The sequence below is a fragment of the Colletotrichum truncatum genome (genome assembly GCF_014235925.2).
Source record: "Colletotrichum truncatum strain CMES1059 chromosome Unknown Contig_0002, whole genome shotgun sequence".
NCBI classification, from domain to species: domain Eukaryota; kingdom Fungi; phylum Ascomycota; class Sordariomycetes; order Glomerellales; family Glomerellaceae; genus Colletotrichum; species Colletotrichum truncatum.
Genome location: NW_027222399.1, coordinates 1414327 through 1430383, shown reverse-complemented (window position 1 = coordinate 1430383; position 16057 = coordinate 1414327). Strand labels below are relative to the sequence as shown.

Here is a 16057-nt window from a genome sequence, read left to right as displayed (position 1 = left end):
TCCTGCATCTAAAACAGTGGAAGCAAGAGATGCCTGGGGGCTGAATTATGTGAACTAGCAGTCTACTAGCTGTAAGACAGCGAGCATCGTATTAACTAGTTACAATCGATAAGTGGTGTTCTTCAGTATCGAGATGTAGGGATGTCGTACATGTCTTGCCCGTCTTATCAGAATACAATAGGGGGCTTACCGATTTAGCGAATATCTTGATCGTGCTTTTGAGTCGTGAAAACAGCAATGGCATTGCAAACCCAACCGAAAGAGCACAAATCAGTCTTTTACATATCTCGTGCATAGCGGAGCAAAACCCCCGTGACATTCGTAAGACAGCCTTCATCGCTTCCACACCGAAGCATCACAAGCTCAGGACCTCGTTCTTCTGAGATTTTGAGGCGTTGTCTCGGCCCGAGCCCCAGACATATTGATCCAGAGCTCGGCGAGCGTCTATTCGATGTTTATGATAGCCTTACGATGGAACGGCAGCTAATATCTAGCCCAGAAAACATCGGCTAGGTCGTAGTATAGACGCTAAACCTTCCCGCCCGCAAAACCAACGAAAAGAGCATGGCTCATATCCTGCCACGACCTAAATGCCCTAAAAGTGCAATAAAACACACCGCCGAAGGCGCCGAACACACCGAAGATTCCATCAATGTAGAATGGTTCTGGGCCGTAATGGGAATGCATCGCGGCCAGGTCGTCGACGGAAATGGCCTGTGGCGTCATCAATCGACAACGTCACCTCGATAGCCCTCATCAACATTTACATTCCATCCAGAACCACACACCCAAAATGGGGCTAGTTGCTTTCAAACAATGGGAAAAATTCCTCCTGTGAAATAAGAATCCCACTATCCCGGATTTCTAGTTTCGAAATTGTTTACTCGTTCCTGTCTCAGAGGGCTGGAGGGGCGAGAGGAGATTAACTTGATTCCTCTTTGTTTTTTTGGTCGAGGTTCTGAAGATTATCCAAGACATCCCCAATCTTCAGCCAAAAAGTACCTGCTGCAACTGGCCGTGTTTGTTGTTGCAGCCATCCATGCGTAGCCGTATTTGTAGTGACTTTGTTTGTTATTTGTAAAGACCTACCGAATGCGATACCGAAAAGCTGGGATTTCCGTCACTTATCAAATTCCAGCAATCTCGGTGATCTCGAAGTTCGTGTGTCATCGTAGTGAGACAATATCATGAGATTGAGGCCATCATGCCGGCCGACGTCCATGTCTTCATTTGCCTGCCGGGAAGACCACGCTTGGGGAGAGATGGATTGCGACAGAAGTGTAGCTTCCAATACCGATGTTTGTGTTTTGTAAACGCAACATTTCGACCCGGGCCGAGCCCATCGTGCTCCTCTACCCACCCGGCCAACACTCTCACACAAGTCACATTCGATTCTCATCGCGCTCGGCACATCGATCGACTCAAGGATGCATCTTGCTAAAAAAGCCCAGTCCCAATTACCATTTTTTACTAATCATTTTTGAAAAACTCGACGCCGTGCTGACCAAATCTATTCTCACAGACCATGGATGCCATTGGATTTTTTCCCCCTCCCCCTCGCTCTTCGCTCTCCCACATTCTTTTTACCTCTTCTTGTAGTTGTTTCCGCCCTGTCTAGGCTGGCTACCATACGTCCTCCGTCCCTGAATCTTCTTGTCTCTGCTCATACTCGCGCCGACGGTGATGTCGACGCGCGGCGGCGTCGAGAAGCCGAAGCTCTTGGCGACCTTGGCCAGGTCCAGCTTGTTCACGTCGAAGACGGTGCGCAGCGAGTGCGACGCGTACGCGTGCAGGTAGGACCTGTAGCCGTCCTTGGCGGACTTGTTGAGGTAGTAGTTCTGGTTGATGAGCTTCTCGAGCAGGGACTGGATGTTGGCGACCTTGTTGGCGGGGAAGTCGAACTCGACGACGGGCACGCGGGCCTCCTTGAGGTGGGTGAGGAAGCCGACTTCGGACGGCTGGAGGAACATGAGGGAGCGGCCCTTGGAGTTTGCGCCACGAGCCGTACGACCGACGCGGTGGATGTAGTCGCGCGGGTCATCGGGGGGGTCGACCTGGACGATCCAGTCTACGGCGGGGATCTGATCATGTCTGTCAGTAACTAGTCTTTTGGGTGGAAACGTGGTGATTAATTCCAGATAGAAAGAAAACAAAACTCACATCCAATCCACGAGCGGCAACGTCAGTGCAGATGAGGGTACCCTGCTTGGCATTACAGAACTCAAAAAAGGTGTTTGTCCGCTTCTGCTGCTTCTGCTTGCCGTGCAGGTCGAGCACGGGCAGGTCGATATAGTTGAGCAGCTCGGCGTGGTACTTGACCGAGTTGCAACTGCTGAAGAAGACAATGACCTTCTTCTTCAGGTTCCTCTTCAGGAAGGAAAAGAGCAGCAGGAACCGCTTATCCGCGTCGCAGATCACGTAGCCCTGCTCCAGGTTCGCCACGGTGCTGTGCTCCTGCTTCTCGTCGACGTTCACGTACAGCGGGCCGGGACGCAGCGAGATTCTGGCAAGGTCCTCGACCTTGGTCGTCTGTGTGGCGGAGAAGAGCATGGTCTGGCGGTCGTTCTTGGGCAGGATCTTGACGATCTGGCGCATTTCGTCCTCGAAACCAATCTCCAATATCCGGTCCGCCTCGTCGATGATGAGGGACTTGAGGTTCTTGAAGACGAAGGGCGTGTTCTGGAGGTGATCCAGCAGACGTCCGGGGGTGGCGATGAGCAGGTTGACGCCCTTTTGGAGCTTGTCCGCCTCGGCGCGGCGGTTGGCGCCGCCGATGACGATGCCGTAAGTCTGGGAGTGGTGCGCCATGAGCTCTCTGGCGACGCCGAAGATCTGCAGCGCCAGCTCGCGGGTGGGCGAGACGACGATGACACCGGTGCCGTTGCGCGGCTTGAAGCGCAGGGCGCTGAGCATCTCGATGGCGGGGATCAGGAATGCGAGCGTCTTGCCGGAACCCGTCTTTGCGGCGCCCAGAACATCCTTGCCGCTGAGCAGGGGCGGGATACCCCGCCTCTGGATCTCGGTCATCTTGGTGAAGCCCATCTCCTTGATCGCCTTCATGGTCTTTTCGGAGAGGTTGAGCTGGGAAAAGTCGTGGGCTTCGGCGCCGACGGAGGGCAGCGAGAGGGAATCGGCGTTGGGGATGTCTGCTGTCGCGGCGGCGTTATCCTTTGCGGCGGGAGCCTTGACGTCCTCGTCCAGATCGGAACCGTCGCCCTCGTCCTCGTTGTCGGCGTCCTTGAAGTTCTCCGCCGTCTCGTTCTCGTCCTCCTCCTCCTCGTCGCTACCGGAATCGTTCTCAGACTCGGGTTCCGACTCGGGCTCCTTGCTGCGCTTCACCTTCTTCGACTTCTGGGGGGCCGCAGCGGCCACAGGAGCAGCGGAGCGCTTGCCATTGGCGGGCTTTGCGCCATTGGCATCGCGGAACTTGCGCTTCTTGTTCGTGGCGGCGTCCATCTTCGCGGTTATAGTGACCTTTTTCTTTCGAGAAGTTGACGGTGGAAGGGCTGTCCGACTTTTTGGTCCTGGCGGCGGTCGGGTTGGGTCCCATTGGGGAATTTTTTCTTATCGGGGAAAAAATTAACTGGACCTGACTGATAACGGAGATGGTTGATCCGATCCGAGAGACCCGATGCGGGGCAGAGGTACGTACCGCGACAAAGAAAGGAGCTTGGGCGGCCTAGAAGCTTGACATCTCTCATCCATGCCACTAAGCTAGTCGTCAGCTGCTTGGCTTGGTTCGCATGCTTTCATGAGATGCCCTCTGTGGGGTTCATGACATGAAACTGAGATGATGTAAACAACCTGCAAGCAACGAAGTATCTGCGAGTCACTCATGTATGCCTCAGATAATTCTCACATCACGCATATGGGTGACAGTCACCCCCGCCAGGCTAGTGAAGACTGATGAAAGCCTCTCATTTGACACGACCGCTACTCAGACATGGAGCGGTCAAAAAAAACTCATTAGTGCTAGGGTACAACTTGCACTCAAAATACAAACTGATGAAGATGAAAGGGAAAGACAGTAAAGACAATCTTCCCACCGTCTTCAAAGACGATCCTGACGGTCCTCGGCCCGATAAGAGCCTTTATGACTGCGTCCATCACCGCCGCCGCTACCGCCATAAAATAAACACCCCCATGGAATGATGCATTTTAGTCCTTTGTGCCTGAGACCACAAACCTTCCAAACATCCTAGAGTCATCATAGGATATCTAGCAAGAGAAGAAAGAAAAAAGCAAGTTTGTTTTGATTCAGGATCAATGCCGAGACAGTAACATGAGACCTTGCCTCCTTACCGAAGGGGAAGACCTACGTGGACTATCCGACCAAAAGTCCTCTGGTAAAAAAAAAAAAAGTTTCATATTTCCATTTGTGAGAATGATTGTTGGACACGCCCGCCTTGATATGCCCACCTCCGACCCCCTTGCGTTTTGCCGCCGAAAATTTCCCTGGTGCGCGCGTCTTCTTTTTGTTTTCGTCGTTCCTGAAACGCCATGTGGTGTAAACCGGGATGAAAATGCCGAGTTGTAGTTGGTTGGTTGAGAGTAAGAAAGACATTGTCGTCGTCAGACAGAAAAGGAAAATTAAAAGAAATCCCCTCGCTCGGGTATCCGATCGATCTCAAGCTTCCGCACGCCGCAATTCGTAATCGCCTCATGATTTTTCTTTTCCTATGCACATCCTTCAGTAAAAACGTTCTCATCTCTCATAGCAGCAACATTTCTGTTCATAATCACATACACTCCGCCGTGGGGTTCTCGTGCTTTGCCGTGGATCCCTTGCCGCGCCAGGTGCTAACGGCGGGGATGTTAGCCTCGTAGCGCACCTCCTCGGTTCCGTAGGCGCGGGGGGTGAGCTTGATGAGGGTGTGCAGAGGCACGTTCATCCATGGGCTGTCGGCCTGGCTCTTGTTCATGAAGTAGGCGTAGATGCATCGGAGGACGGCCTGGTGAGTAACAATGAGAATGTCTTCGCTGCGCTCGAGCTCCATAATGATGGGCTCAAGGCGGATAACAACGTCGCGGTACGACTCGCCACCGCGGTAGCGGTAGTTGTACTTGTCCTCATCGCGGGCAGCAAAGTCCTCAGGGAAGCGATCCTTGATCTCTTGGTAGGTCAGGCCGTCGCAGACACCAGAATCGAGCTCATCAAGTGCCTTCCATTGCAGCTGGTTGTAGTCGGGGGGAAGGAAGCGGGAGGTGGCGATGGTTCGCTTGAGCGTCGAGGTCCAGACAGTAAGAGGGCGGTCATCCTGCCAAAAGTGAGAAGGAATGAGAGTTTACAGGAGTGAGCAATCACTTACGCCGACTGACTTCCTGACAAGCTCAGGGAGCTTTCTGGCGTACTGCTCACCGCGGGGTGAGAGCATAGTATCACCACCAATACGGCCATCAAGGTTGTACATGGACTCTCCGTGCTGTATATTCAGTCAGTGAGGCGCTTCATTATATGAGTAAGAGTGAGCAACTCACTCTCGACAGCCAAATAGAGCGAGGCCGGATGTGAAGGTTCATGAGGTAGTAAACGACACGACTTTGGAGATAGTCCTGGATGCGGTTGATGATAACCTGCTTGCCGACGTCCATGATCTTGAGGTAAGTGTACTCGTTCTCATCGCCATCCTCGTCGAGCGACTTGTAGACCTTCTCATAGTTGCGAATGCGGTTGCGAAAGTCGAGAGCAGCCTCCTCAGGGTCTTGGCCCTGGTAGTCGGGCGAGGTAAGCTTGACATCGCGAATGTTGGCCATGATCATGCTTTCATCGTCACATTTGCTCTCGACGAAGAGGACCTCGATGCCCTCCTTGTTGCAGATGTCAAGAACCCACTTGCGGCGCTCCTTGGTGGAGTTAGTGGCATCCAGGATGCCAATGACACCGCCCTGGCGGAACCAGGCCAGCATGTCTTCGATGGCCTTCTCAGCAGCGGCGCGGCGTCTCCGCTCACCCTCGGTGTTGTGGAAGTCAAAAAAGTCAGCAGAGGGGTGGGCATCCTCCTGGCGGCGGTAGCTGCCGACATTGAAGGTCTTGGCTTTGATTGAGAGCCATCCCAGATACCGTTGCGCTATAGAAGGGGGAAAAAGTCAGCACTGAAATTATTGGAGCATAGACCCTGATTTCTTGCTACAGGGGCCTGGGCATGAAGCCTGAGTAGTAATGTTGCATGATCATTACCTTTCTGGGCGATGAAGCTCTTGCCTCTGGCAGGCAAACCGACCATGACGACACATATCTTGGTGTCCTCCACCTGAATGCCGATGCCGTTAGTTTTGCCGGGCATCTTGACGGTTTCACTACGAATGTCCGAGGATGGTTGTTTTGCTATGATGAAAGAAAAGAAGAGATGCGGCGCGTAATAGTAATCATAAGTAGAAGAAGTGGACAGAGAAGAAGAATAAAAGTGAGGTTGTGGCAGAAGTGGAAGGCAGCTCGCGTGATGCTTCCAGCAGGAGAAAGAGAGAAAGAGAGCGAGAGGTAGCAGCAGCTCTATGCCCAAAAAGGCGGGACCCCCCGGTGTGAGTTTCGGGGGCGGGTGCGGTGACTTGGAGCCGGGGTGGAGGCACTTCTCGACCCGGCTACGCCCTGACAAAAGGGTAAATCTCTTGGTAGGTCTTAGAAAGGGCTTTGTGTGAAGAGCCGCTAGCAGGGGGAGGGATGTTTAAGGCAGAATAGAAGAAGGATGGACAACGGGTAGGCCCCCAAACGGCTTGATGAGGCTGATTCTCTGTTTGCGTATGTATGTGTAGAGGATATGTGTTGAGGGAACGAGAAAGGCCGGTTGTTGTTTTTTTGTGGTAGAAACTAGAATTTGAAGGGAAGTGGATGAGGTGGGGAAGAGGGGGGGGCGAGGAGAGAAGTAGAAGAAGGAGTAGGAGACTGAGGGTGATCTGATGCGAGTGATATGATGTGAGGGTGGAGGGAATAGAGTAATGAGTGGGCGAACGGCGTGCACGAGTAACTGAGAGAAAGAAAGGGGATTGTGAGAGAGGTACGTAAAAGGAAGCAGGGGAAAAGAAGCGCCGAGAGGATATACCGAGGACAAGACATTTCCCATTTACTCATTCACACTGGCCCTAGAGAACTATACTGTGAATCGTTCTCTGACTGGACTGGGCTTGCTGGACCCCAAACAATCGGGTAAGAGTCTAGAAGACTGAGGGACAGGGCGAGGGAGCAACTAGCTCATCTCACCCGCCTCATCAAGTCAGACAAGATCGTGGAAACCCACTGGGGCGGACTCATATGACTTAGGCGCACCACCTACAACTGTCGCGGCTTGCAGAATAGCTGCTTGCATGCTGCCATTTGTCGTGGCCTAGCAGTCGGAATTCCCAGGAGCACAAGACGCACTAGATCACCGCCGGTGTGTAGGCCCAACTGGCAACATCATTGGCCTAATCCCGGTACAAGCCATCTTGGGGGTACATGGCAAGTAATCCGTAGGGCAGTAGACTGACTGACTGACTGCATCGTCAAACTGTCTAGTGAAATGCGATTGGTCCCATAGATGCAAGGAAAGAGATGAAAATGACAAAAATAAGAATAAAAAGGTAGTCACCTTGTCACTCCCTTTTTTGGATTGCCGTCCGCCCGCCCGTGGCTACAACCACTGCTGGGCATTACAGGCCACCTTCAGGCGCTGCACTGCAGGCACTGGAGGCAGGCCATTAGTGGTCCATGTATTATGGCAGATGCTGTCTTTTCCACCCCTCTCAGCACACTGGTGGTGAAGCTCGGCGTGGCCTGCCCGCCCCTCCATGACACTCGCTGCTCCCCCCCAGTCCAATGCCCCTCATTTTACGTGTATCCCCCCTGTGTCCGCTTCTCTCCGGTCCCTGATTTTGCTAGCTGCGGGCCTGGCCCAGCTAGAGGAGCATCTCTCTCGGCCTAGCTCATGCACCTCTACTCTAGCAGAAAAAAAAATGATGCAGGAATCCAGGGCCAGCGCCACGGCCACCCCCGCATTGACGGGATATCTCGCAGCACCTTCACTCAGCATGCCCAACCAATCTTTGCCCATCCAGCGGCGTCTTCACCGAACACAACCGAGGGTGGGGATCAGACCACGCCGAACACCTCATCCGACTTGCCAGACTTAGCCGGCTCGTCATAAGAGATGCCGGAATCGACCAAGCTCTTTCATGATGACGAGCGAATGCAGACGCAGACGAGAAGGGGAATAAAAAAAAAAAAAGAACCATCCTTAGACATAACAAAGCAGAACAAATAACAAGTCAAACCCCTCCATGTCTCTCTTGCGTAAAACACCAAAATTCCAGTGGCCGCCGAAACATCGACAATCCCATGAATAAAAAGGTCTGCGAGCCCCCCAACTTCTCATTCGGCAGCCTTTTGACTTTTTGGGTGCTTTTTTTTTTCTTTTGGTCCCGGCCAACATGCATCTTCAGTCCGGTCATTCCCGGCCACTACCGAGACTTGCCCACCATGCGGAGCCGGCCACACGCATACCCGGCTGCTGTCATTCACCAGACAGGAATGTCTTTCTACCCCCCAATTCCCCATTTCTCTTCTCCTCTGCAGAGACGGAAAACGTTGTGTGAAAGAGCCGGCTCTCGATTCTCACCACCAAAAGTCCCCATACTCATGGCACATGGCTCAATTGCAATGGAAAGTCAATACCCACTCTGGCTGGCCACTAGCACCTGACCCCCACGGCAACTCGCCAGGGGAAATGGTCATCCGGTCAGAGGTCTCCTGACTTGAGAGATATGGGCATTGGCATAGACATTACACCGCTGCTGCATTTACTGGTAAATGCTCACCACGCGTTCAGGGGGGAGGGGGGTTTTCCTTTTACCCCCCCATGCTGCCCACCTCACCTCCGAACCAGCAAGTCCAGCCGTCCGGGACCTGGAGGCCCAGCAAATCGGCACGATTGCCAGCCAGATCGTATCAAACCCAGCACAGCTTTTTCCCAGCTGCCCAATTTACCAGGGGGTGGTTCACTCGAATATCAACACCCCCTGCGTGATTATTCACACCGCCAGAGCAATTGCAAAGAAAAACACATTTGTCCTGGTTGGCTGACGGAGGGAGCCAAAGGGAAGTGCGTAATAGAGAGAGAGAGAGGAAGAGGGACAGAGAAAGAGAGAAAAAAAATCACTTGACGCTGCCATGATGCTGCAAAATCCATACTGGACCACAGCCGCACTCCGCACCTGCAGCTACCCTTGGGGCCGGATAACGCACCAGTAACAAACAGGCAAAAGCACCCAAGACAAAAAAAAGAACAAAAAAAGGCTTTGAAAAAGACAGGTTGGCGCACTAGGGACAAAAAGCACAAACGTACCTTACTGAAGCTCCAAGTGTGCTGTCGTCGAGGCTGACGTCTCCCCTCTGAACCTGCCGGGATTACTCCGATACCCATGGTTGCTGGCTCCTTTTCAAAAGTGATCAAATCCAAGGTCTGGAACTCTCGCTTGCTATGAATAGCCTTGTCGTTGTCGATTTCACAAAGGTCGGGACGAATGAGCTTTTCCTTTTCTTTTTCTTTTCTTTTTTTTACCCTTCGCTGAGGAGAATGCCGACCGCGGGGGATCTCGGGGAGATGAGGGAGAAAGGTCGGTGCAGCGAATGCCGAATAACCGCAGCACACCGGGGCGATTTGAAGCGATCGTGACAACAAAGAGGTATGCGATGCAGAAGGTGCCCTGAGCCAAAGAAGACGGAAATATTCAACTGAGAGATTTTGTGAGTATTGAATGTCCTTGGATGGATTCAGTTGTCACTGCGAAGCGAGTCGGTAAGGGCGAGGGTTGCAACAGGCCTGGATCACGAAACGAACTGGTGAGTAAAGTGGCAGAAATCAATGTGAGGCATGACGGTGAGGTCACAGCTCTCTCTTTCTTATCGATAAGACCTGCGATAAGCCCTCCTGTTGCCACTCCACCCCGATAAGTCCCGACACGGCCCTTCAGTTTCAACACTATCCACTGTGGATAGTGTTTCCACATAAGCCTTGCCTGTCATTGTTTCTACCGAGTATGGGAGTACCGCTTTGGCTCTCGCCTGGAATAATACTGGGCCAAAGAAAGCTCCGTTGAGGTCAGAGTGCCTTCATAAAGCGTACACCATTCGTCAAGGGGAGTAATGAGGCGAGTGACATGCTTCAGGCTGAATTCTGGTCAATTCGTCTAGCTACTAACGCTTATTTTCTTGACAAGACGACTATTCTGATCCCACTGCTTCAGTGCTTCCCAGAAGGATCTTGAACAAATCAATCTTTCACACTTTTCAGCCACAGTATGGCAAAGCTGAAGGATATCATCTCCATTCATTCCTGCTGCCTCCAAAAGTTGGAAAGCTGAATCTATACATCATTGAACAACTTCCTCGGATCCGAAACCTCGGGCGTCGGGCCATAGTCTTCACGGCCATAGAAACGCATCTGGCCACCGCCCACGTCGAAGTAAGCTTCGACATTGTGAAGAAAGACGGCCCCGAGGACATAAGGACCGGTGCCCCCGGTGGAGATGCCAAGTTGACAGTAGCCCGAGACCTCGTCTTTCATGTTGCGGTAGATGAGGTCCACGGGGTTGATCCAGAAGCTTGCACCCTCGATGATGACCGCAACTCGAGGAGCAATGGCATTACAGGGTGCAAAGTATGATCCATACTGAAACATGTAGATGCCGCTGGGAGAAAACGATCTGGCAATGGACTCGGCCACAGGCGGAGGCACGTACATCATCGTGGTGCCAGTGTCAACGATGTAGGGGTGCTTCTTCTCGTCCATCGTACTTCCCCACCGAATACCATCAACAAGAATGGTGTAGTACGAATACTGCCATGATGACTCTGGCCGCTGCTGGTTGATAGCTGTCTTTTGCGAATGTCAGCTGGATTTGAAGTATGGGAAAGACAACAACTTACGATGATTAGGTCGGTATAGGCCGTAGGACCGGTAACTGGCAGGCCTGTTCTGCCACCCCATGCAATCACCCCAGAGGAATTACGGACAAGAGATACGCTGAAAGAATCGGCAGACAGTCCTTGTTGAACCATACTGGTGAAGAAGGGCTGGTATGGGACCTGGAAGGCGGGACGCTTTTCGGTCGGGTCGCCAGTAAAGGCGCTCGTGAGAGATGGATATGCCATACCTATGATTCCATTGGTGTAGTTATTGCCGTACCAGTAGGTCAAGTTGGCAAGACCAACTTGCTGCTGGCGGACGACGATGCCGGCAACCTCGATGTCGCTGTATCCCATGGGGCCGGAAACCTTTTCCCCAGAACCATAACTCAGAGCAAAGTGTATGTCTTCGACTGGGCCATGCTTGAACCCGTCGATGAGGTTCGGACCGAATCCGCAAGCCTCCTGAGGATAGACTGCGGTGCCCGTCATACTGACGCAGGAAAGATTGGAGCTGGCTGCCCAAGTGTCGCTGCTGCCCGTATCGAACAGCATGTTGATGGGTTTACCATCCCAGATGACCTCGATGGAGTACTGAGTGCCATAAGGGCTCAGAGCCGTGATGTTTTGGTAGTTTCCCGAAATATCGCGAGGCTGAGCGGCTCCTAGGGCAGTAGCAGCGTTGTGACCGGCGACCTTGCCGCGGAAGGCCTTCAGGTCCTGGACTCGACCGACGACATCATCAGAGACTGGGTCCCGGTGAGCCTTGATGCGCTGAAAGCTGACACCCTTGAGTGGGGTCTTGATGTCGACACTGACTCTGTGTCTATCGATCACGGCGGCCTGGGTAGTTAGCAGGCCAACTCCCATGAAGGAGAAGAGAATGCTGGTGATCTTCATTCTAGGGTGTCAGAGACAGCGATGAAATGAGTCTGTTGGATGAAAAAGAATGGTCAGACGATGTAACGAAGGGGAAAAGAGAGGCTTTACAGCTTGGGGTCTGATTTGAAGAATTGAAGAAAAGTTGCGGGTTATTCTCGAAATATAGACCGAGAGAAGGATCTACAAACAAACACAGAAGTAGGTGAGGTGTCCAGGACACAAGGCCAGCCGTAGGACGCACTAGATTACTGTATGGGCAGATGGCAGCAGGGTAGCTGCTTCCTCCTGGATGGTTTGTGGCTCCAGGAAGATATTACTTATTGAGACGGGAAGGAACCGATGGAATGCCTGATATTGTGGAAGCGACAATAATGTGAACTTCCGCCTGCCTCGTTTGCAACAATGTGCCTTCCCGTAAGGCCCATACTCAGGTGGTATCATCACATCGATTGCCATTTGGCATGTCTTCACTGCTTTCAGCCCACCCGAACCAGATATCCGTTCGTGTCTGCTCAACCTCTTTTTTCCCCTTGAACATTTCAGTCTAGTTAGGGGGGCTTTTGCCTTGGAGCTTGTTCAAGTCTTCATTTCAGATGTTCCGGAGACTGAAGGCTGCTTCCAAACCCATGGGTGATCATAGCTTCGTTTGCTATGCGCTCATCCTCCCGTCCCGTCATTTGGACTGGATTCAACAGTTGAATGTGCCTCGGCCATTCGGTCCTTTGGACTTGATACTCGGTCATACACTGCAGTTTCTTCAATCATTTCACATGAACTGCGAGGCCAGCCATGGATATATTAATCAACACGCCCGCTTAGCATCCTTGAGTCAGGATTTGATCAAATACTAGTCTTCCTTTTATGGTCCCCCTACAATTATGCATCATGGAGTTTTGGTGTGGTGCTCAGTATGGAGGCAACTAAGGCATATGCTTAAAGACTAGAGACGACTTGAGATTTCAATACCGCATACGAGCCTCGAAACAGCCTCGGATGGTTCAAAACTGAAAACGCAGCTCTCAATCTCGCTAAGATTTCCGTGTCAAACGTTTAATCATGGTGTCAAAATTAACGGGCACCTGCAGTCGCCTCTAGTGTGCCACTTGGACGCCAGTAACACGAGACCATGTTATCAAAGTCCCTGTTATCAGGGTGTCCATGCTGACGAGGCACAGAGAGTTTGTTATTTTATTTTGAATTCCGGGTATATCGTCATCACAATACCCAGCACATGTTAGAAACCACGGATCGGCCCAGAAGCAGGAACAGTTGAAAAGAAATTAGTAACAGAGTACTATGTACGCGTGGATCTGTTGGACGTCTGCCTGCAAGACCCATTTGCTTGTCGTGAAGGATGGGGGTGGTACTTGGTGCACACCCATCCGATATTATACCGGCCGAATATTCACGACCACTAGCCTACCAGTAACATCTCACGTCAGCCGAACATTCTAGTGAGAATAATAAAACTGGTTGATGATATCGCCCAACTTACGTGGCTAAACGCTGCTATTGGCATTTGTTCACAAAAGATCAGCCAAGAGTTAGTGTACTAGCATCGGCCCCGTCGGAATCTCAATTAACCCGCTGAACCGGAGTTGTTATTAAGCCGCCCATCCGCTCATGATGACAGACCTAGGACCCTTCCAATGATCTCTAGGAACCTTGGACATGTGTTGAATATGTCCCTGTCTTCGTCTCAACAGAAATCCTTCGAGCAACTTCTTATAAGCCCCTCAGCAGTCCCGCAGGGGATAATTTAACCTCCATCTCCAATTGCCCAGCTCACATGGGTACAGCCCAAACTAGGTACCTCTGTTAGACAGCTCACATTAGATTTCGTATCTTGAACCGCACTACATCAATTTCTTGAACGTCCATCGAGAATTTCTACAGATCACCATGGCCTCAAATCAGCAAGTTAGGTCCGAGAGACCCCTAGCGAACATGAAGCCCCTCTCCCAAAACACGTTACTCTACGAGCCTTCGCCCACAGCCCAGGACCCAAACGCTCCGAAGCTCATCGCCCTTTTCAGCTGGAGTTTCGCACAAGACGTCCACATCGCAAAATACACTTCTCATTACATGGCTCTCTACCCGACAGCAAGAATCCTCCTCGTCAGAGGTGGTTACCCCCACGCAGTCTCCATTCACTTCGCCAGGCGTGAAATCAAACCTGCTGTTTCCGTAGTGCGGGCTCTCGCCGACACTGTCTCGACTTCCGAGACCAAACCCCAACTGCTGATCCACGTCTTTTCGCAAGGTGGCGCGAGGAACCTTGATAATTTCTACGATCTCTACACCGCGGCCAGCCCTGAAGGGAAGCTGGACCTTCCACCGCACGTCACCGTATACGACTCCTGTCCCAACAAATTCTACTGGATGCTGACGGCCCGCGCGTTCTCGGCGCCGATGCCCTGGTTCCTCCGGCCGCTAGCACATCTTGTAATGGCTTGGGCATGGCTCGTTACGATCCCGTGGGGGTATCCGAATCCCATGGACAAGATGCGGGCGTCTCTAAACCAACCGAACCTGCTGCAGAATGAGCTGAGGAGGGTGTATGTGTATAGCAAAGAGGACAGAATGGTTGATTGGGAGGATGTTGAGAGACATGCTGAAGAGGCCAGCAAGATTGGTTTTAAAGTCGAGAAGGAAAGGTTTGAAGGCAGTCCGCATGTTGCGCATGCGAGACTTGACAGTGTGCGATACTGGGGTGCTGTCCGGGGGCTGTGGGAAGGAGAAGAAGACACTGTGACGTTGTAAAGCTTAGTATGAGGATAAGTTGATCAGATCAACGTGCAGAAACAGAAGAACGTGCGGGTCCTGCTGGAAATTTTTGGTAAGATATCTGCCCAAATTGTTTTGTATTTCTTATGCGGATTTACATGCTTCACTTATCGGTCACTTTCGATGGACGCAACTCAGATAGACAGAGAAGTTTTAAACACTAGAACAGCCGGAAAGAAATAATGGCCATTGTCAGACGCCTTTAGCTTACAAAGCAGAGTTTCCCATATACTCAAGTGGAACAGTATTATCAAGGAGTGACTCTGTTCTTTCCACTTTCACAACCTATGCTAATGCCTTGTTCAATATGGCAGCAGTCTGGGCTGATACTCAATTCTAAGCATTTAGTTCGAAAGCTACTAATGACTGATTGGTTGGCTTTTTATTCTTCATTGGTATAGCCAAGTGTTAGCTTCATCCTAGAAAGCATTCAGCGTCATCGAATCAAAAGCGTTCACAGTGGCAGTGTGATGCATGAGGCTGCAAGTTGGGTGGCCACAGGTGGCTTAGACCCCTGGCAGCCCTCAAGGCGTTCTTGAGACTGGTAGTATCTTCATAAGCGCGCGTGTCCCCCGCCTCGACGGTTCTCTTCAGCTCAATTATACCTGTCCTTCAGCCTGATTTTATGATACCAAAATACTCGTGGGACGACCCAACAAACTTAGATCCTGAACAAACCAGTGCTCGGTTTCGAGATTTCACAAAAGTTGCCTTGCGATGATTGAGTAACGAAACTGGGAAGATGGCAGAAGTATTCGGCACCGTCGCGAGTGCACTCGCCGTGGCGGAGCTCCTAGTCAAAAGCGTGTTCAAGATCAAAAAGTTGTGGGACGAAGTGCAGGATGTACCCGAGGAAATCAACCGGCTCATAAAAGAACTTGAGCTCCTCAGCCCGGTTATAGGAGCGGTGGAGGCAGTATATGAACAGCAGAAACACCTCCCCTTAGGCAGCATCGCAGGTCCAATAATATTGGCTTGTCGCGAAGTAGTCGGGCATTTGGAGACTCTGTCAGCCGAACTTCAAGATCAGATATTCACCGCGAGAAGGCCCTTGAGAAACATTACAAAACTCAAAGTGACCTTTAGGAAAGACTGGATCCGAGTTCACCAGGAAAAGCTCAAGTCTATAGTCAAGGCGTTGTCTCTTTCTCTGCAGGCACACTCAGTTTCCCAGCAGACACATATCATGTAAGTGCGACAGGCACCTTTTTGTTCTGGGTGTCGCCCTGACAAGCTTAAGCACCCTGTTAGAGTCTAGGCCACCGGTACAACTTACTCAAATCGTTCATGTTCCTCAACCAGGTCTACCTGGGGCATCTACGGAGTCTCATGGCACTGGCGATAAGGGAGCGGCAAGAAAGACATCAGACCAGGATCTCATGGTTCAATATGACCCATCACAGCCCAAGCCCAAACCGGTCGCATGGCAGCCAGCGTCTCTCTTCGGTAACTTTATTTATCAGACATCTACTCAACCAGAACATGCGAACACACAAAGTCCGTAAATCAAGA

The 16057-nt window shown here is 51.6% G+C and overlaps 5 protein-coding genes across 5 annotated transcripts; 2 read left to right on the top strand and 3 right to left on the bottom strand.

Annotated features, from left to right (window-relative positions):
- Positions 1-1583: 1583 nt before the first annotated feature.
- Positions 1584-3456, bottom strand: CTRU02_203351 (ATP-dependent RNA helicase HAS1; the record flags this gene model as incomplete). The annotated part of the gene is made up of 2 exons (XM_036723979.1): positions 1584-2081; positions 2161-3456. 2 exons carry the CDS (start codon positions 3454-3456, stop codon positions 1584-1586), a joined length of 1794 nt encoding a protein of 597 aa, XP_036584093.1.
- A 1283-nt stretch (positions 3457-4739) lies between these two features.
- Positions 4740-6578, bottom strand: CTRU02_203350 (ATP-dependent RNA helicase has1; the record flags this gene model as incomplete). The annotated part of the gene is made up of 4 exons (XM_036723978.2): positions 4740-5258; positions 5310-5423; positions 5479-6068; positions 6179-6578. Coding segments are annotated over 4 exons (1623 nt in total), but the record flags the coding sequence as incomplete, so codon positions are not given.
- Positions 6579-10334: 3756 nt separating this feature from the next.
- CTRU02_203349 (aspartic-type) lies at positions 10335-11776 on the bottom strand (the record flags this gene model as incomplete). The annotated part of the gene is made up of 2 exons (XM_036723977.1): positions 10335-10847; positions 10898-11776. 2 exons carry the CDS (start codon positions 11774-11776, stop codon positions 10335-10337), a joined length of 1392 nt encoding a protein of 463 aa, XP_036584091.1.
- A 1884-nt stretch (positions 11777-13660) lies between these two features.
- CTRU02_203348 (uncharacterized protein) lies at positions 13661-14521 on the top strand (the record flags this gene model as incomplete). The annotated part of the gene is made up of 1 exon (XM_036723976.1): positions 13661-14521. One exon carries the CDS (start codon positions 13661-13663, stop codon positions 14519-14521), a length of 861 nt encoding a protein of 286 aa, XP_036584090.1.
- Positions 14522-15287: 766 nt separating this feature from the next.
- Positions 15288-15737, top strand: CTRU02_203347 (uncharacterized protein; the record flags this gene model as incomplete). The annotated part of the gene is made up of 1 exon (XM_036723975.2): positions 15288-15737. The coding sequence occupies one exon, from the start codon at positions 15288-15290 to the stop codon at positions 15735-15737; it is 450 nt and encodes a 149-aa protein (XP_036584089.2).
- Positions 15738-16057: the final 320 nt, after the last annotated feature.